This window comes from Nelumbo nucifera, chromosome 3, assembly GCF_055504915.1.
Source record: "Nelumbo nucifera cultivar China Antique chromosome 3, China Antique-T2T, whole genome shotgun sequence".
NCBI classification, from domain to species: domain Eukaryota; kingdom Viridiplantae; phylum Streptophyta; class Magnoliopsida; order Proteales; family Nelumbonaceae; genus Nelumbo; species Nelumbo nucifera.
The window spans coordinates 33,017,378-33,038,807 of record NC_142651.1 but is presented as its reverse complement, the minus strand read 5'-3'; the positions used below and the strand labels follow the sequence as shown (position 1 = coordinate 33,038,807).

At 39.7% G+C, this 21,430-nt stretch overlaps 1 protein-coding gene and 1 pseudogene across 6 annotated transcripts; one reads left to right on the top strand and one right to left on the bottom strand.

Moving 5' to 3' along the window:
* Positions 1 to 1,404: 1,404 nt before the first annotated feature.
* Positions 1,405 to 18,978, bottom strand: LOC104591976 (suppressor-like protein). Of its 6 annotated transcripts, none has more exons than XM_088899690.1 (7): positions 17,763 to 18,977; positions 15,804 to 16,142; positions 13,391 to 13,512; positions 12,264 to 12,430; positions 9,415 to 9,664; positions 1,867 to 1,962; positions 1,405 to 1,697 (listed from the first exon to the last, which is right to left on the bottom strand). In XM_088899690.1, exons 1-5 carry the CDS (start codon positions 18,950 to 18,952, stop codon positions 9,485 to 9,487), a joined length of 1,998 nt encoding a protein of 665 aa, XP_088755816.1. In that variant the 5' UTR covers positions 18,953 to 18,977; the 3' UTR covers positions 1,405 to 1,697; positions 1,867 to 1,962; positions 9,415 to 9,484. The 6 variants fall into 6 exon arrangements, with proteins under 6 accessions (XP_088755816.1, XP_088755817.1, XP_088755815.1 ...); XM_088899691.1 differs by having other exon boundaries at positions 1,867 to 1,943; XM_088899689.1 differs by having other exon boundaries at positions 9,462 to 9,664.
* Positions 18,979 to 20,564: 1,586 nt separating this feature from the next.
* LOC104594913 (adenosylhomocysteinase pseudogene) lies at positions 20,565 to 21,177 on the top strand (annotated as a pseudogene).
* The last annotated feature ends 253 nt before the right edge of the window (positions 21,178 to 21,430 follow it).

Genomic DNA, 21,430 nt, shown 5'->3' with positions numbered 1-21,430 from the left:
TAATAAAATTATGTTTATTTTATCATAGTTATTTTTTAATATGACATATATAATGACAGTAATGTGTTCAATTTTTTTTTCAAAATTTCTTTTTTTTTCTATACTTTTTATATTTCTTATATTTCTAAATTTGTATTATTTATTTATGACATCATGAAATTATCCATTTGACCTAAATGGTTGAAGTACTTACTCACGACCTAGATGAAAAATATGATTTCATTTCTAAGTTTATTTTAAAAATATTAAATTTCATTTTATTAATAATTATTGTGTATGGATTAGTGGAATTTAATGATGATAAACAAAAGTATTTTTTATATTATTTATATCTAACACATGACTCGACTAACCATGTCAAATGGTTTAATAATTTAGTTAGCTAGGTCATCGTAGGCAAGTGGTTTGGTAGGAATCAAACATATCAGATCATATTTGAATTAGGGTATATTCAAATATGATCTAATCCAAAGATTCGACCGGATCTCATAAATATTGATTTGAATCCAAATTGTATCAAGATGTCAGATATTCGAGTCTGATACGATCCGATTTAATTTTTTAAAAAAAGTAATAAATTATTAAAAGAAAAAAATATAACAATTGAAATAAAAAACAAAAAATATAAGTATTTTTCAACTATTTCCATCATATAAAAAGTTTACAAAAATACAATATAAATAACATATATATTATATATAAATAACTGATTTGACCACAATAGTAAAAACCAATGTTCAAACAATATATTTGAATTTTCATAAATTAAATCACAAAATATAAAAATATAAAATTATTTATAAATTTTATAAAAAAATTGAATATACATTAATATTATATATTCTTCATATTAAAAGAAAAAATATGTTTGAAAATTTGAGAATTATTATTTGGTATCTGATGTAGGATGAAAAAAAAATGTTGAATAAGCTTATTTGGTTTCTAATGTAGGATGATGCAGCTGGGTACGAAACCATGTATGATAGTCCTAAGCCATATCAATCGAGACGTAACTAATAAAGCTACTTGGAAAGAAACCAATCAAAATTATATTCATTTTATAGCTGAGGGGTTTTCCTAGAATAGCCACTCTTGGATTTTTCTTATTCTTCCCTTCAAATTTCAAATCCTCGGGAATAGTAACAAGTAATAAAAATAATTGGTCTCATCAGCTAATACAAGAGCCACTTTCTTCGCTCTCCATTGAATATTTGGGCTCAGTTTGGGAGTATAAATACAAATATGTAGAGTGCAAAACCTTACATTTTATATTATTTTGTATGTATTTGTACTGCCAAACTGAGCCTTGAGCAAAGATTAGAGACGGTTAATTCAGATCAAAAGTCCTCTATCAAAGAGACCTCAGAATTGTTATGTCTTCGAATCCCATATAAATCCAACGGATAAGAGCCTAGACAAATATGCCATAATATTAACTAACCAGAAACGGGAGTTTACAAAGTTAATAGAAGCCAAACAGATTGACACATCCCACCAAAGAGACAGAACCAAAAACCTTGGACTTTGAGCAACCGCATGAGCAACTCTATTCAGAACCATTAAGAGCTTGAAATGCTAATAGCGAATCTGATTCTACAATTTATTTTCCACATTTTACCCCCATGTTATCTGAACTGCATCATATATTGCCAAAAGTTCTACTTCCAAAGTCCCATTTTTTATCAGCAATAATGCATCTGTATCAGCAAAAAAACAAAAACTAAATTAGAACTAACCACTACACCAAAAAGAGCAAGTCATTTACAATAAATACCATCATCACAACAAATAATATATACGTTTTTTGTTGATACACTATGGTAAAAATTATTTGCAGATATAAATAATTAGTTGAAGAAGACTCACTCAGCTCCTTTGTATGTTGAGCCATCCACTGAACATCTGATCATTTTTGAAGAATCCACTCCACATCTCCTCACATTCTGAAATATCAAACCATTTCTGGCATACCATATATATAATAAGAAGAAACAACAAGCCATATAAGAATACATTTTTCTGGGTGTCTGTTCAAGTTTCTCATAAATTGAATAATAACACTTGAAACCTCGTAATCTTCCCACCTGATGCACCGCAGGCTAGCAAATGGGATTGCCCAAGCTAAAAGACAGGAACAGAACCAATGGAAATTAGATTCACCCTGACTTTCAGTTTTGACACATTGGGCAAACTTTCTCACGAGTAATCCCCAGATTAGCTAATTTTCTCTGCAACCTATAAGACCCTCCACAGGAACAGTTCAAACCAAGATAGGATATTGACTTATTGAGTAGGGCTGTTCATGGGTCGGGTTGATCGGTTTACTGATGTTTTTTCAAATCCGATCTGGTCAGGTTACCTGAAATTAACACCAAAACCGACCCTGTGTTAAGAAAAACCGACCTGATTGGTTTGGGTCGGTTTCGGCTCTACTTAGTAGTGACTTGATTGCTGTTCAAGTGTTCATTTCTGGCTCTACATTTCCAAAGGAAACCAGCATTTCTTTAATGTTTTGTATCCCATCCATGGATCCAGTTGTGGAGGGAGCAGAGTTTGAGAGACAACTTAGTTAAGTAGGTTGTAACTAGGATAGAGACAACTTAGTTAAGTAGGTTGTAACTAGGATAGAGACAACTTAGTTAAGTAGGAACTAAGTAGGTTGTAACTACTAACTAGGAACTAACTACTAAGTCGGTTTTGTTTGGGTCGGTTTCAGTTTTCACACATGAAAACCAAAACTTATGATTTTTTATAACCCGAAACCGACCGGTGCTGAAGAAAACCTGACCAACTCGGGTTGGGTCGGTCCGGGTTGGTCTGGTTGGGTCTTCTTATGAACAGCCCTAATATTGAGTTTCCAATTTTTTTAATACAACCCAACAGATGATCAAAAAGAAACCGTCTTCTATTCCATCATTCTTGATGAGGGCGGATTTGGTCCTTTAATAACCTCATGACACATTGTCACGGGGTAATCGTTGGGGCCCCGTGCGGCACTCGAAATGGGCGAGTAAGCCTACGAAACAAAGCAAACACACACACAAAGGCAACAAGATGGCACACGAATTAGCAAAAGGCTACTTGTATTGCATTAATCAGTGGTAAGCACAAGCACACAGTACAGTGTCGAGGGGATCTCGTGCTTAACCTTTACACGCTTATGAGCTCACTCGACTACTTACCTCCCCTCAAAGAGTACGTTAAGCTTTTGGGGGAGTGACAATAGGAAACATCAAAATGATGGAAAAGCATACTAAGTAATTACAATAACGCCATTGGCGGTCCCCCTTACAAAATACAAGCAAAGCCCACCCATGACACACATGTTGACACCATGAAGGCACGCGGTTGGCACTCGGATGGCTCACTGTAGGTGCTTGATGGCGCGACGAAGGAGTCACCTGTGACATTCTCCCCCACTCAATTCGATCTACGTCCTCGGAGATCGGCTTCGGCTGGTCCCTTAGAGTCACTGTTGCGGAAGGAGGGTTCTTCTGCTGCTCCCCGAACCGACTGTCGTCCAAGGCCGAGGTGTATATTTTGGTGGCATGGTCGGGTTGGCTCATTCTGTTGGGGTTTCCTATGGCTAAGTCCTTTCCTGGCAGCCTCAAGGTATGTTAGTGGCTGGTTCTGTTTGGCTAAGGGGTAGGTTTGGGCCAAGTAAGGATCAAAATGGTGTTTTGGATTATTAAGGTGTGGATTCCCATGCATTTTTCCCCAAGGGTATCTCACCGAGCTACTACGGGAACTAGCCTTAGGGATGATGTGAATGTGGTCCCTAGATGGCTTGGGTGGCACTCGCTCTCCCCGGTGGTTGTGGTAGTAGATGTGGGCAAGGTTTGACACGGCCTTGGGTCTTCTTCTGTTGGGCCCACCAGTTGCGGGCACTTGTGGCTTCTGCTGCGAAGTCGACTTCTGCTGATGTGATTGGCGCTGAAGCTGATGCTGCTGCTGGTGTTGACTTGGGCGCTGGCATTGTTGTTGGCGCTGAAAATGGAACTGTCTTGGGGGTGACTTCTTCCTGGTGACGACTTCCCAACCAGTTCCAGTGTCGATGAGAGGTACTTGACAGGGGTTCTTCCTTGTTGACGCATAGCTGTCTTCATGGTTGATAGTTTCTTGGTACAACTGCAAGGCTGAAAGCTGCTTCCCAAGTATATGCAAGGCTGATGAGACAGGAACCATGCAAGGGGAGTGTTCGTCCAGAATAAGCAAACTGTTGATGTGTGGCATAAGTGCTGCTTCCGCCTGCTTGAGGAACTCCACTCCAAGAACCACCTGAAAATCATCCAAGGGAACCACAGATAGATTGATGGGTCCTTTCCATGGTCCAACTCGGAGTTCTACTCCACGGGCCGTGCCCTCTACTGCTTTGGCCCCGGAGTTGACAGCCTTGACCCACCCAGTTTGTTTGGTGGTGGTCAAGCCGAGTCGCTTTGCCTCCGCAAGCGAAATGAAGTTATGGGTGGCCCAGTGTCCACCAAGGCTTGGGTCGGCCTCCCGCTGAGGGTGATGTCTACATAACTCAGCCCCTTGTGGGCTTTGGTGGGCCGCTTTGATGTGGCCTCTTTCTTGACCATGGCATTAATGAGTTGGAGGGCGCCTACTCTGGGCGCCGCTGTGGGTTTCTCCTCATCACTCTCTTCACTATCGCTGAGTTTGGCGATGAGGGCAGTTATTTTCTTTTGGGTTGGACAGTCACTCGTCCAATGCTTCCCGTTGCAAAGGTAACACGGCGCAGGAGGAGGTCTCCTAGTGGATTGGTGGCCCTGGTAGCTTGGGCCTCCTTGTGGCTTCTTCCCTTGTTGGTAAGTGTAGGGCTTGTTCGCGGGCACTGGCTTCTCCTTTGTAGGGGTTGATTGTGGATCTCCCCCACTCAAACTCATGGTACCTAGGCTGGATGGTCTTTGCACATCTTCCTTAGGTGTTCTCAAATCAACAAGCTGTTCAACTATGGCCATGGCGGTGGCGAGGTCCTCAACCCCACGTCGTTGGAGTTCGAGCTCAGCCCATGGCCTGAGACCGTCCATAAAATTGAACAGAAGATCCTTGTCTGACATGTCAGTGATCTCCAGCGTCAAGGCCGAAAACTCCTTGACATAGTCATGTAGTGATTCTTGATGTCTAAGATTCTTCATTCTTCGGCGCGCCAAGTACTCCACGTTTTCTGGGTAGAACTGCCGCTTGATCTCACGCTTGAATCCAACCCAAGTGTCGATGGTACAGGTTCCACGTTCAATGTCTTGGCAACACCTACGCCATCATAACATTGCGATATCAGTCAAATACATAGCAGTTGTACGTACCTGAGTTTGGTTGTCAATGATGCCAGTGGCAGAGAAATATTGCTCCAATTGCCACAAGAAGTTGTCAAGCTCCCTAGCATCCCGGGCACCCGAGTAAGGTGTTGGCTCTCGGATCTTGATGTTCATGGAAGCTAGGGTGGAGGGAGTGCTTGGTGTGTTGGCCACTGCCCTCTTTAGGAGAGTCATCTCATCTCTCATCTCATCCAATTGCGCTTGAAATCTGTCTAGCAAGCCCTGTAGGCTGCTTTGGGAAGGCCCAACTCCCAAATTCTGTATGGTGGTGTGCATGTCTCTGAAGGCGCCATTGAAACGTCCTTCTAGTTCCACCACTGCATTCTCAACCGTCTCTAGGTTGAGGTGGAGTTCATCAACCCGATCTCGGGTTTCTCCCACTATCACCTCGCAACGTAGGAGGCGCATGTCCACGGTAGCTAGTTGGTCGACTGATTTGTTGTGCTTGCTAGCTTTGGTTGTACGCCCCTTTGGGGCTTGTGTCTTGGTAGGTTTGTCAAGTGGAGCTTCGTCAGTGTCGTGGGCTTGAATCCGCCCATGTGGTGTGTCATCGGAAACGCCCCGATTGCTCTTCATTGGGTTGATGTAGGGACGAAGACGGTCCAGAGTATTTGTAGGAGCACCTGCTCTGATACCAACTGTCACGGGGTAATCGTTGGGGCCCCGTGTGGCACTCGAAATGGGCGAGTAAGCCTACGAAACAAAACAAACACACACACAAAGGCAACAAGATGGCACACGAATTAGCAAAAGGCTACTTGTATTGCATTAATCAGTGGTAAGCACAAGCACACAGTACAGTGTCGAGGGGATCTCGTGCTTAACCTTTACACGCTTATGAGCTCACTCGACTACCTACCTCCCCTCAAAGAGTACGTTAAGCTTTTGGGGGAGTGACAATAGGAAACATCAAAATGATGGAAAAGCATACTAAGTAATTACAATAACGCCATTGGCGGTCCCCCTTACAAAATACAAGCAAAGCCCACCCATGACACACATGTTGACACCATGAAGGCACGCGGTTGGCACTCGGATGGCTCACTGTAGGTGCTTGATGGCGCGACGAAGGAGTCACCTGTGACAACATGGCATCCCAAAACAGTTGGGCAACACCCAGATGCCACCTAAGTGATGATTTGGAGTCCCAGATCGTAGTTCGTCTTCGCCCCGACTTGGCAACCTGCCTTTATCGTTGACCTGACAACCTCAATCACAACTTAGGTCGGCTTGCAACACCTCGTTTAGGGACGACCTGTAGCACCTCGTCACCGGCCGAAGTGACCTCGACGCAAGGCGCGACCTCTCTCGAGGGCTTGCCAACCTAACTGAGGACCAGGCGGTGACTTGCGAGATGTGATCGCCAACAAATTCGACATGCATACCCCGACGCTCCCAGATTTCTCTGAAGTTGGCCCGCATACCGAATGTTCCGGAGGATGGTCAACATGCATAGCGGTTAATCTCGAATGCGGTGCATGAAGCCTACACCAAACAATGCCTATATAAAGGCACCAACCCCAATGACACAGGGTACGTGCGATTATTCTACTCACTAGCACTCAATCTCTCAAGCATTCAGCTCGCATTCACAGCATAAGTACTGACTTAAGCATCGAAGCGACCTCACCGGGTTAGCTACCCCGGGTTCTCTGATCCACTGTTTTGCAAATTGATCCAACTCGCCGCCCAATTGGAGTTTGGATCGCCCTCCAGCTAGGAGTAGCTAGATCGCGCACCATCAATTCTCTAATACAGAATTTCTTGACAGAGAAAAACACCTGACCAAGAAATAGTCCAAACCCTTTTTTTTAAAGATAAAATAAAATTGTTATTAAAAGAAAAAGAAATACATCAATCCAATATGGTGATTAGACCTGTTCATGGGTCGGGTAGCCCGATGGCCTGGCCCGACCCGCACCCCGGTCGGGCTTGGTCATGTAATTAGGCCCGTAGGCTGACCTCGGGCCTAACATAGTAAGCCCGACTGTGTTACGGGCCGGGCTCAGGATTTGTCAAAAAAGCCCGGCCCGACTCAGCATTATATATTTTATAAAATACATAATATGTATTTTATATATTATATAAAATATATAAATAATATAATATTTATTGAAATATATATATTTATAATTTAATATATACATTTTTTTATTTTTTTCTTTATAATTTCTCTCACTCACTCTCTATTCAGCAGTAGTAACAGCATGGGATAAATTTCGGGCTCGGGCCCAGGCCCGAGCTTCGGGCCTTTTACGAGAGCCGGGCTCGGGCCCAAGTTGTAGGCCCGATGGTCGGGCCGGGCTTGGGCTCAGGCCTTAGAAAAATCTGTTAATACAGAATGAAAGCCCGGCCCGGCCCGGCCCATGAACAGGTCTAATGGTGATAAGGAATCACCATACAAAAACACAAAAAGGCCACTTATACTTCAAAAACAAAACCAGATCCGCACACCAGCCCAACCCATACAAAACCAATAACAACAAAAAACTTAATCAGAACAAAACCCTCGGCCCACAACTTGAGTCTCTGTACAAATTGCACTACAAAAACCAGGCTATAAACTTCCAGAACCGGAAAAAGGCTGGCATTAAGCGCAACCTTGAGGGCAACAAAAATACCTCCCCCCCTTCAAACCCGAGACTTCCACAACTCCTCAAAAGCTTTCCCCCTCACCAACCACTGCTTTGCAACTCCCCCCATCATTCTTCATCCACTCTTCCTTCCTCTCCCCCTTCACCTTCCTCCCAAGCCTTCCCCCATCATTCTTCATCCACTATTCCAAACCCATTTATCTTAGGTCCTTTCCCCATAAATGTGACTTTGTAGAACATTCTAAACAATAACTTAGGAAAAATATCTTTTTAGGAGAATTTGGTATAAACTATTATGCCGCCATGCCAAAAGGGATTAGGACCCACCATTTTAGCACACCTACAGCACAATCAAATAACTCAATAGTAATTATCGCCAGCATCTAAGCCTTGTCCCAACTATATGGGGTACATGTCCTGTTTTTCCATTCCATTCGGTTCAGTGCTATACCCATCGTTAAATTATGGGTGTTTAAATCTTTTCTCATTACTTCCACCCAATTCCTTTTCAGCCTGCCCCTAGCTCTTCTAACCCCTTCAACTTGTAACAGATCATTTTTTCTAACAGGTGCTGTAGATGGTGTTCTATGAACATGACCAAGTCATCTCAATCTACTTTCTCTCATTTTAACACCTATTGGAGCTACTTCTAGGTTCCTTCATATGACTTCAACTCTAATCCTTCCCTTACCAGTCTTGTCACTCATCTTTAAGTATTTGCATTTCTTCCACACTCATTTTTATGACATGCTGTTTCTTTTTGATCGGTATCCAATAAGTTTAATTAACTTGGCAGCAGGATTCCAACCCATGCAGGGAAGCCAATATGCTGTTTCTTAACGCACTGCTCCCTACAACATAGCTGGCCTTACAACTATTTTCTAGAATTTTCCTTTTAGTCAAGTGATAGTTTGCCTATCACGTAAGACTGCATATGCACCCCTCCATTTTGACCATCCTGCTCTAATTCTATGGGTGACATCCTCCTCAATTTCTCCTTTGTTTGCACCAAGGCAACAGAAAAGGTCACATTGTGAATGAAGTGTTTTGAATTAGAAACTAAAAAGATAATTAACAAATCAAATGACTGTAATTTGCATGACCTTTATATTAGTTTTTTAAACGTGATTTTTACTTTAAAACCCCTTGTTTTCTAAACCAAAAAAACCGCCACATCAGAAAAGTAATTTTGTTTTGCCTTGCTGATGTGGAAGTTGATTTTGTTTTGACAAACAAAATCAGGATAACAATGGTCAAATTTAAGAAGGCACGGTTTCGGTGATGGCTCATTTGATGATCTGATTCATTTGTTGAGTTAGAGTGGCTTGGAAGCCACTATTAACTGATAGCTCTCACCACCGTCTATTTACCTAGCAGGCTCAGGACATTTAATAATATATTTACAGTATAAAGTAACATTATACATTCTTGTGCAAAGAGACATGTAATAGTCACATTTACTACTACAAATACAGACAAGGAAACTGGAGCTGAAAGATCACCTCACATGAAGCATGAAAACCTTGAATGGTAAAATGGTACAACTCACAAGCATAGGATGATTAAATGATTCTATTTGTCTTTTCGTGTTTCCTGAGGGAGCTGAAGACCCATAAGTCCAAGCAAACTGGAAGCAGGACCAGGTAGACCTTGTTGAGAGGAGAAGGAATCCAAAACACTTTTCACAAGATTCACATCCACATCAATAGGACTAAATTCTTCATCCATGTCCTCCATTGAATTTGACGTTCCCTGCAGTTGAGGACATGAAATATATCACCATTGTGTAACAATAAAGCAATCTAATAGACACTCAATGTACATCAAACGGGCATGAGATTTCATCATACATCATCATCATCATCTAAGCCTTATCACAACTATATGGGATCGGCTACATGAATCCTGTTTTACCATTCCACACTGTTTAATGTCAGTTATAATATACATAAAGATGTCCATAGTAATCGACAATCGTCCTTGCATGCAATGTAAGTATTGAACTCCGGCGAACAGGCACTGAAGGAGCAACTAGTAATGCAGAAAACCAGCCATGTCAGTGTGTTTGATAACCGGGGAATTTTGTACAGAATTTGGGCCAGACAGAACAGCATTTGGGGTCAACATGATCCCTTCCATCCCAAGGCAATTAACTTAATTTCGATAGCTGTTCCTTGGGAAATCCAAGGAATTAGGTATTGGTGGGGACTTCAGAGCAATGCTTTTCACAGCTCAGAATTCAAGTATGTGATTCCCAAGGGTTCAATTATACAATAGGGTACCTTAAAGGAAAACTCTTACTATTTGGTTCATGAATCATATGATTTATCAGATTCAAATGAATTTGATTAGGGCATAGTTTTGTATTCGTCATTTCTTTTTTAGATCATATCAATGGGCTTTTTTTAAAACCCTTACTATTATAAAGTATTCAGGTTATTTAATGCCAATATAAAGAAATATAGTGAGTTTAGTTTTCATCTATGTGGCTTGAAGAGCCATAAATCACTTCAGAAATAACCTATTCAATTTAGATTTATGACGTTTCAAAACAAGTAAAATAAAACGTGAAATAAAAACGGAAAAAAAAAATCTAAAGAGCCTCCTTGTCAACAATTAGCAGTGAAGATCAACTTCAATGGCTGCTCTCTCAAGGAATGATCATCACCTGGTATAAGTGGATCTTATGGAAGCTGTAGTGGCAACAACATTTAAGTGCATTTGGACAAAATGACTAGTGATCCTACCAAACTGAGACTTCAGCACTTCACCATGGTCAAAGACTTTCATTCTCTATATGTGCTGAAATTGCAACAACATTTTTTTGATTGATTAAAAGAAGCTCTTCAAAGCAGCTCAATTAACTGGATGATCTATCAAAAAGTGATGATGTGCCCAAACCAAGTAATGATAAGATATGGTGACATTGCAGATTGGAGATGTGTTTGCATCCTCTCACCCTGGCCCATGTCAGCCTTCCTCAAGTAATACTAACCCTTAGTTCAAAATTGCAATTCAAAGAACAATAAAGAATGCTGAAAATTGTATTGTGGAGAGCTGATGATGAAAGAATCCCAACAGGCTCTGACCATTTTGCGATATTGGGGGGCCACTTAAAGATTCAGTTAGCAAAATCCGTTTTTTTTTTTTTGGTGAATTTCAGTTAGCAAAATCCTTTTAAAGAAAGCTAACCAATGTTTTAAAAGCGTAAGATGCAAAACAAGCACAAAGGGAATTTTGCACCCAAGATGCAAGGTGCAAGGTGCAAGGTGAGGTACACACCTTTCTAAAGTAAGGCACAAGATTTAAAAAATCGAAAAATGAAAAAAAAGTACAAATTTCAAAATAAATTAAGAAAACATTAAAAGAAGTATCTATTAAAAATATCAAGCATTGATAAAAATATATATCAAACTTTAATTTTAAAGTAAAGTTTTAAAAAGCCTATTAGCTAAAACAAAGCTCATAAACATAACATATAAAGCATATTCAAAGCAAAAATGCAAAAAGTAAAAATAAAAATAGCATATAAAACATATTCAATCATGTTAAACTTTAAATTTCTTTATTTCTTACCCAATTGCATTATTTCAAATAGCAAATATGATGTTAAATATCTTTCATTCCTAATTCTACAATCCATCTCTGTACCAAACTCCTTCAGGCAAGCCCAAATGAGTCCATGTTAGGGTCTTAAATTCTTAATCCCTACAAAAAAATGATTTTATAATTTTAATCATATATTAAAAATATCTTTTTTAGGATGGATGAATGAACAACATTAACAAAAAGGGGGCTGAAACAGTCAATGTGTGTTTGATACTTTGATTGGGAAGTTTACAGCCCTACTTACAGCCATCTAGGACAAATCCACATACAAAATTTCAATGAAAAACACTAACCTTTGACCTATTTTCTCCAAATTCAAATCTTTTTACAATTTTGAAAAAATCTACAATTATTGCAATTAAGCCTTGCAACCTTTCTTAACCTAACCAATCCCTGTCTTTAGTCCTAAAATCATCTCCAACACTCCTAAACACATCTCTTGGTCATTCACGTCCTACATCAATTGGTATCAAAGCAAGTGGTCCTACATCAATACCCCTGCCCCTGCAAGTAATATGGCACTTCAATTTTGCCCTTGAACACCTATAAAAGCGGAGAGTCCATGGAGGCTTTGGGCAATATCAAGCATATTCTTCATTGAAGTCATGGATTAGATCTATTTAACACATAGGTATCCTCTAGAAAGGGGAGAATGAAGAAGCAGATTTCTTTATGAAATATAAGGCAGCGAAAAAAATTGCCACATTCAAATCCAAAAAGCAGAAAAAAAAATAACAGAAACCTCAATATTCTTGGAAGATTGTTCATTTGTGCGAATGAAACTTTTCTTGAGAGTGGTGGACTTCAGTTCGTCATTTAGAGCAGCAGAGTAGGAAGACATAAATGCATCTTCTCTACCCCCATTATCCTCAGGAGGATTCTCAATATCACTCTCATCTTCAGAGTCATCTGCACGAAACCATTTAATAATAACTAGCTCATGAAATATGAAGGAAAAGAAGTACAACTCAGATTCTGAATACAACATAAGTATGCCCATGTAATTATATGGACGTCAGATGGATGCTAATACATTTAAGATTTTAATTCTCAAGAAAGTCAAGGCCACTCATATAGTAAATATTAGTCATTGTTATACATGGTGAATAAGTTTTTTGTTGTAAATCTGAGTATAACACTACAAGTAATCACTTTTTTTCCTTTTCTGGGGGAAAGAATACCAAAAAGCATACTTCTAACAAATATGGAAAAAAAAATCTAATTATTCAGGAAAAACAAATAATAAAGCTTTCTAATAATAAGGAGCTAAAATTACAGGATGTATTCTTAGATATATTTAATAATTAAAGAACATTCTTGTGGTTTTCTGCATGCATTTATGTAAAATGTTACAGATAAGATGCACCATACACATATTTACAACCTATGCTAGAGAATACTCAATACCAAACAACAAAGCACAGTATTGACATTTAATATTATTAGAAAGTAAACCCATGCAATGCATAGAGTTGAACAGAAATTTGGGTTTTGACTTCTCTTCTGGGTCCAGGTCGAGGTCAAAGTTCATGTTTGGTCTTGGGTTGGCCCTTAAACCAGTCCAACCCATCTAATTTATACTCCCTGCTTTATTAGAGATAGTCAAAAGGGATTTATAGAGATTTAAGAGGAAAGGAGATATTTAATGGGGGAGGGAAGAAGTTACAAACATTGACTTTTTTTTTTTTTTTTGGGGGGGGTGGGGGGTAGAGGACCTCAGGACCCTTGGTTTCCCTCTTTCCTCTAAATAATTTAGATATAGATATAAGACATAATATGTTATCAAATGCTAAGAAGTGATAACTTTATAACTATACGATCAAAAGGCTTTAATCAAAAAAGTTTCTATGACAAGGATGTAGGAATTACCAAAGTCCATATCAGATGATGATCCTTCTTCGATGTTCATTTGTTCAGAACTGGCACATCGTATTGCTAATTCCATATCTTTAATGAAGCGTTCCACATTCAGATCTACTGCTTTTAAGTTGCTTTAAAAGGATAAAAAGAAAAGTACATCAAATTTTGTGCTCAACTGTTAATCCACAAAAGCTAAACAGAAAGACACTGGAAGGCTCCAAGCTTTGAAGTTACAAGACATGCAGATCTTCAGTGATAATACAAATTCAAAAACACATCTCAACAAAAGCCTTGCCTCAACCATATAGGGTTGGTTATATGAACCCAAGTGCACGGCAGAGAGTATATGGAACCCAATGATTGAAATGATGGGTAGAAAGAAAAGGTGCCAGCTAGCTTTCTGGTAAAGGTCACTGGCAGGTTCATAGCGGGGACTTGAGATTGAACCCAGATTTCACCCAGGGTTGGGGAGTCTTGGGGTTCGGGGGAGAGGCCATCCCCCATTTTGTAGCCCATTTGCCTACCAAAAAAGGATGGGTAGAAAGCTAACAACAAGGAAATGCAAATATCTCTCAGTGGGGCTAAGAAAACATTATTGAAGAGCATCCTATTTCAGTTGCCCACTTACTTTCTATCATTATTCATTTATTCCCTAACCCGACAGAAATTGCAGAAATTCCCCACATCTTTGGAGACAGATCATTTCAGAGAAGTTTGGGGTTAGAAATTTCAACTGGGATCCAAGTATTGTTGAGGGTCCTTATGGCTACTTAATTTGGAGAGGAATTGGAAAATTCCACAATAAATTCTCCAAGGTATTCAATTGAAAGTGGGTAAGGAGGAAAAAATCAATTAGAGATGTGCTGTGTGAAGGCAGAGCCTTGATAGAGAGGTTTCCCTCCTTATACATTATTGCAGAAAACAGAGATGCTGGAGTGCTTGATTCATATGATTATTAAGATGGGGTAGTGTCTTGATGCCCAACATTATGGCCCCGTTCGTTTACAAATTTCCCACTTATCCCAGTTAAGTGCACTTACCCAGGTAAACGCTTCCTGGGTAAGTTCCCTTATCCATGTTCTTTTGATTTCCAAGTAATATAATGACCATTCTACCCATAAAAAGCTAATGTTAAAAAGGACAAACTTGTCACATTATGTTTTATAAACTTTTCCCCCAGGTGGGCAAGCTACTTACCCACCTGGAAGATGGGTAAGTTTTACCTGGGTAAATGAATGGGGCCCAGTACTTATTGCAAAAAGAACCCTGTAAAGTTGGTTAATGGGAAAGAGATACCCATTGACCAGCTTTCCCCCTCTTATTTACCGGTAAATGAATGGGGCATAAGAAGGAACTTGAATGCTTGGGAAATTGAGGAGCTACCATCACAGTTCAGGCCACTCAATAGGGTCTGCCCAAATACTTATAAAAAAAAGGGCCTGCACAAATCCATATCAAGAGGACACACAAAATTGGAGGTGGGAGAAGTCAAGGAATTTCTCTGTCAAATCATTTTACAAGCAGCTAACCAGTAACCATAATACAGCTTTCCCATACAAGGAAGTCCGGCTGATCAACATCCCTCCCAGAGTTGCATTTCTGATGTGGTCAGTAGGTGCTAGACAGATGTCTCGCTGGAGAAAATTTTCTCAGAAGAGGTGTAAGCATACAATCAGAAACTTGTGTAATCAGCAGGAGAGACAGAGAATCTACTTATCATTTATTTGTGCAGTGTGCAGTGGCGAGATAGATACATACTCACTTCTGCAACCTGCTCAATCTCTCATGGTGCTTTCCAGAAAATATGACAGGTCACTTGTATTCCTGGAAGGTGAGGGGACTAAGTGGAAAAGGAAGTTATGGAGAATTTGGAGTACTATTACCACAGCTATTTCCTGGTGCATTTGGAAGGAAACAAATCAGAGAGTATTCTAGAACCAAAGTTACTGAGTTGATGAACTTCTGAAGAAAATTATGGGAAGAATTCACTCTTTGCTAACTGAAATGGATCACCTCGGTAATATATCTCATCAAAACCATGAGCTAGGGGCAGGCTAGGAAAACATATCTCAAGCAGAGTAACCATAGGCTAAATCTAAACCACCCATAAAAGTTAAATCATGCAATTATCTAAATATGTATTTCAACATAATTATCTAAATAGGTATTGCATATTTAGACAAGAGTTTATTACCAATATTAACCAATTTTCAAATAATAGGAACTTAAGTATATTCTTTGTAATAACATCCTCACAAAGTGAACTAAATTATATTAGAGGCATATAAGCATATTGCATAATATATGAAAGAGCCTATATTGATGATTCTGCATATGCTAAGTTAGACACCACTTATCGGTGTTGTAAGCCAGGTTGTAGATAATTTGTAAAAGGCTGAAACAACAATAAGTTGAATGATACCTGTTTTCAGGAACCTCTGCTCCCTCATAACTAGAGACCTTGTTAACAAATGCTTTCATGTTTCTTGTTATATCACCAAGATCAAAATCATCCAATTGCATGCTGGAAGAATAACCAGCTTCCTGCTGATCACTTGATTTATTCTTCTTCTTACGGTTTAATTCATAAAATTCCATTTCTTTCTGCCTCTCTAGAATAGCTGAGTTTAGGTCATCCTCTCCACTGTAGAGCCAAGAATCATCATCCGAAGGAGGAAGGCTTACACCCTTGAAGTCATCAGCAGAATGGGGTAAAGCAAGAATTTCACCAATGCGTTTCACTGGAGCATTCATCATTTCACTGCAACAATAATAATGATAATATTTGTTGAGTTGTATAAAAAATAAAAAATTAGAACTGAATAACAATTTAGCTGATTGTCATAAACAACAAAATAGGAAATCAAAGTATCAAACCACCTAGACAAGCTAGAAGAAAAATTGATCTTCACTGAAAAACCAAAAGCACATCCAAGTCAAATTGACTACCACTAGAAACCCCAAATAACAAGTCTGAATTAACGCTTAACCCATTTGGCAGGGGAATACCTTGGACATTAAGAATTGATGAAACCATCCTTGCATCCCTACCCCCACCCCCTATTTGAGTACATGAGCACACAAGTTCATGCAAGGCATGAACCTACATGTAGGGATGCAAGTTGAGTTACCAGATTTAAAGAATGTCAATGACTTTACACTTGGACCCATTCAAAATTTACCAAATGCTCAACTCCAAGCCTGACTCAAGTTGCATTCATACCTACATGACCAATCAAAAAATCTAACTGTCCAACTTATATTCTATCATACTTTCTTCTGAAGTTAAAAACAGGACTGGTGCCCCAAAAAGGATACTGCAGACTAGGTAGGTCTAACCATACCACTTATTTGATTTCTGACAAAAAAAAAAAAAAAATCTTCAATGGATCCATTTAATTTTATTGTGCAGCAAGAAATGAACCAGCAGATGTGTTCAAATATTCAACTAAGTTTTACCCCAACTATGTGGGATCATCTACACAAGTCCTGTCTATTCTACCCTGTATAGCAATAACTTCCATCAACAGACACATCCGGAAAGTTTGTTCTCATTATGCCAACCAATGTCCTGTTCATTCATTCCATTACCCTCTTAGAGACTTTTGCATGTACCACATCATTCATCACCAAGCACGCGACTCAGTATGCAACAAGACAAGACCAGAAACTATTAATCAACCTTCTGTCATTCTTCTTTCTTTCTTTTTCTTTTTTTTGATAAGCAACTGATTCCATTGATCAAGGAAAAAAGATTACAAGTTTACTGGATAGGTATCCAGACACCATAAATTCAATAACAGTAATTACAACCGAGCCCAAAACAATTGATCTCTAATTTTCTCTATGCATTCCCTGTTTAGCCATATAATCAGCTAGCCCGTTTACTAATCTCCTACCCCAGTTAAAGGTAGCTACTACATCCTTAGCTAAAGACTGAATTAGGTTCCGTATAAAATAATGGCTCCCTGTCCTGAAAATCCATTATTCTTCAAGTCTAAGATGACGATTAGAATTTAGAACATACATATATACTCTCAAAATCAGGGTCCTTGTTGAATAGACCATCATCTGAACCAAAAGTAGTAGAAAAAGAACCAACTTCGATTTATTTTATCATGGGAATTGATAGAATAGAGTGAATCTGCACAGCTAAATCATACAGGCTATGCAATTAAGACTAAAGATTCCAATATACTGAATTTACACCTCACGTGCCCATTTGAATTCATTTGTTCGATTACTGTATGAGACCTGTAATATATACAGCAAAAAAAAAGATATATTGTAACGTAGTGATCTCTACAGAGGATCTATAGCCGCTGATCCTAGACCTTGGCTTTTAAAGTATAGAGAGAAACATAAATCGCAAAGCAAATACCTGGTCCTAGAAAATGCTGAACTATTTCGGTAGTACTCTTGGGCACTTTCCATTAGTCTACGATACTCCTTTGATCCAGGAAGAAGTCCTGCAAAGTACCCACTACTTTCTAGGCTCTTTAGGAACACATCCCAGGTGCTCCCCTTCCCTTCCAATCCATTGCGACGTCTCTGCTGATACATCATCTCGAACCCACACGCTATCTTCATCCCCAGTTCCGCTTCCATATACGCAGACGCATCGGTCCTGGGCGGCATAGGGTACCACTTGGGCGCCTGAAATGTCTGCTGCACCAGCTGCCCATACATTGCTCTTGACATTCGAACGGATATCTGAACAAGTTCTTCTCCACTTCCCCCACTTAGAAATTTCTCCATCCGAGCAGCATACTTCATTGTATCAATGTCGCGATCGTAGAAACCTTCAACTGCCAACGAAATCAAGCAAGGCTCATGTTTCAGAACCTGAGCCACAGAGACCGGAACCCTAACCCTGACTTGATGCATATTTGCCCGGGCTCTTTCCGGATAACCTGAAATCCGTTTTCTCAAAACGGATTGAACAGAATCCGATGCCCGAGATTCCACACCAGCAGTCGCCAGAAACCTCAATGAATCGTACAAGCTCGGATTCGAAGGAAACCGTTCTTTTGGTACAATATGAAGCTCACCCTGCCTAATGAACACCCGATTGGAACTGTTTTCAGGCTTTATCCAGCGAGGTAAAGAGTAAGCAGCTTCAATCAATAGAAACTCTCCATCCGTATCCCACACTCGAACCGAAACAGAGGGGAATCTGCGAGTAATCTCGAAGAGGAGGAAGACAACGAACCATTCATCTTCCAGGTTATCGCCGTAGCGGACCTTCCCATGGAGATGAGGAATTTGGGAAGAGCAGAGACAGTTGGGTTTGGGGATGGAGGAGAGAGAGAGATTAAAGGCCTCGTGCTGCCAAATATAATCAGAGAGGTAAGGGGACACTGCATCGAGGACTTGGACATGGAGAGAGGGGAAGGAAGAAGAGAGTTGATTCAGGCAGTCGTAGGCGTTGGAGGTGGCGGTGGGTTTTAGGGTTTTGGAGGAGTGGATGGAGAAATCGGGAAAGATGGCGTAGAAGACGGAATCTTCAGGGGTCCTGCTAGAGCTGGTTTGAGAGAAGGGAGAGGGCTCGGCTTCTACTACTTCGTCCATCTTCTGCAGCTGCTCTTGAAAGTTCTACGAGTTTTGAACTAGGAGTAGGTCAAGTTTCCACATGCACGTGTAATTCGGGCCGCGTCGGCCCGGCACGACGGTCCGTAGGCCGTATCAGGCCCGTACGATCGTGTGGATCGTGCTGGGCCTGAGGGCCTGGGGTTTTAAGTCCGTGGGCCGAGCCGGTACAGAATAATAAAGCACGTCGGGTTTTCCGCGGCCCGTGTGCTGGCACAATTCATATATATTACTTATATATATTTTAAATACTAATTTATTTAATTAATATATATAAGTAATTGTATATATAAAAACTCATATAAAATTAAAATTTTAGATTTTTTTTAATTTTTTTAAATAAATAGCTTTGACTCGATTTACGGATCAATTCAACCCACAGCATAGCACGGGCCTATACAGGCTTGGACTGTGGGCCGTGCCGGGCCGACCCCCCAAGTTATTCCAAGGGAGGGCGGCACAGCCCGTTATACACCTCTAGCATGCACATTATCTAATTACCAATGTACGGGAGTCTATTAGTAATTTGAAAAAGAAAATACTTTAATAGAAGATGTGTTTTTCTTTAAGAAAAAAAAAATTTACTTTATAAAAAAGATGTAAATACAAACAATTGGAAATGATGTGTAGAGATAGGGTAGTGAGTTGTGAGTCTGAGTGACAGTAGCCCCTTTAATTGTGACAAATTTCACCACTTGATAGAAAAAAGATAAAATTATTAAAATGTATATATCCTTTTTATGTTATATTTTACTAATTTCCTTTTGTTGATTTTTAATTTTGCTTTTTGCAAATTTTAGTATTTTGTATCTTCTTTTTTTTATATGTTTCATCTTTTTCTTTGTTGTACGTTCTACAACTTTTTCCTGCTTTCTTGTATTTTGCTCCATTTTCCTTTTTTTTTTTCTTGTTGTGTTTTGCATGTGCATTTTCCACAATTTCCTACATTTCTTTTATTTTTTTATTTTTTATGAATTTTAAAAGTTTTCTACATGATGGTCTCATAAAATGATATAAAGACATTTTGAGGTTATAGAAGTGTTTAAATATGCACATGATAAGTAGATGATCCAAATGTCCTCTTATTCATTTTTTATGTGTTGGAAATTCTACCAATAATGTTATGGGATTTGACTGTATCGGATGCTAATATTGGAGTTCAAATTGTTGGAGGTGGATTTAGTATTACATAAGTGATTGATAATACTTGCATTACTATTGTTCTTATGCCGCGTTTGAGGTGTATACGAAAATCGGGGTAAATTTTACATCTCGGACCAATTTTACAAGCGTTTGTTTGGTAGAGGGGTTCATATGCCCCATAAATCGATGTAAAAGTCCATTCTTGTTATTATTTACATCCAAAATCAGTGAAAATTCCATTCAATTCAATGGTCTCCTCTCTAAACGAACAAGCTTTGCTCCTTTCTGTCCTGTAACGGTCTCCTCCGTCCAATAGCCAGTAGAAACGTGATGACCGTCATTGAAGCCGACGGAATGTCTAGTTCATTTTGCCCACACATCCTCCGATGAGAAAGCGCTAGAGAGAGAAAAGAAGAGACAATAAATCTCAATCTCAAATCTATCTGCAACCATGTCGCAGCTCATCAAGAAGACCTCCTCCAATTATGAATACAAGGTCAAGGCCTCAAGGGAGTTCAGCCTCTCCCAACCCTTCCTAGCCTTTCAAGGGAGCCAAGATCACCAGCTCGCTCCACATGATGATCCAGACTGTGATTCTGATCAAAACCCTCATCGCCCTCAGTGCCAAGATCCATGGGTGCTCTTGCAACATCTTCGCCACTCAAGACCACGCCATAGTTGCCATCGTTCGTGACAACGCTTTCGTATTCACATGGAAGGGGGAGACCCTTTACTGGTGTTGTACCAAGAGGGCACTCAACTAAGGTCTTGGAGGTGTTCCCAATCTCGTCGTTGATGACGATGGTGGCACTACATTGCTCATACACGAGAGTGTGAAGGCAAAAGAAGAGTATGCCAAGACCGGAAAGTTGCTAGATCCGTCATCAACAGACAATATCGAGTTCCAAATCATGTTCACGATAATTAGAGATGAGTTCAAGATGGATCCGATGAAGTATAACAAGATAAAAGACATATTGGTCGGTGTTTCTAGAGAGATAACCACCGGTGTCAAGAGGTGTTACCAGATCATGGACAGAGAGAGTTTTAGAAAAGAGGAGTGAGAAACCTTTCACTTTTACACGGGAACAACCCAACAACATGAGAGAAAAATTCCAAAACATCTCGGTTCCATTTTCCATTAATCACTAAACCAGGGTTACATTTTCCATCGGTGTAAATTTAAACTTACACCTAAAACAAACACATCCTGTAGAAATTAAAAACATGAAGTAATAAAGATTGAGAGGACAAGGTCACAAGGGATCTAGATGGACTTGCCCTTAGTAATAAAGATAGGGATTTTTAGGCGGTGTT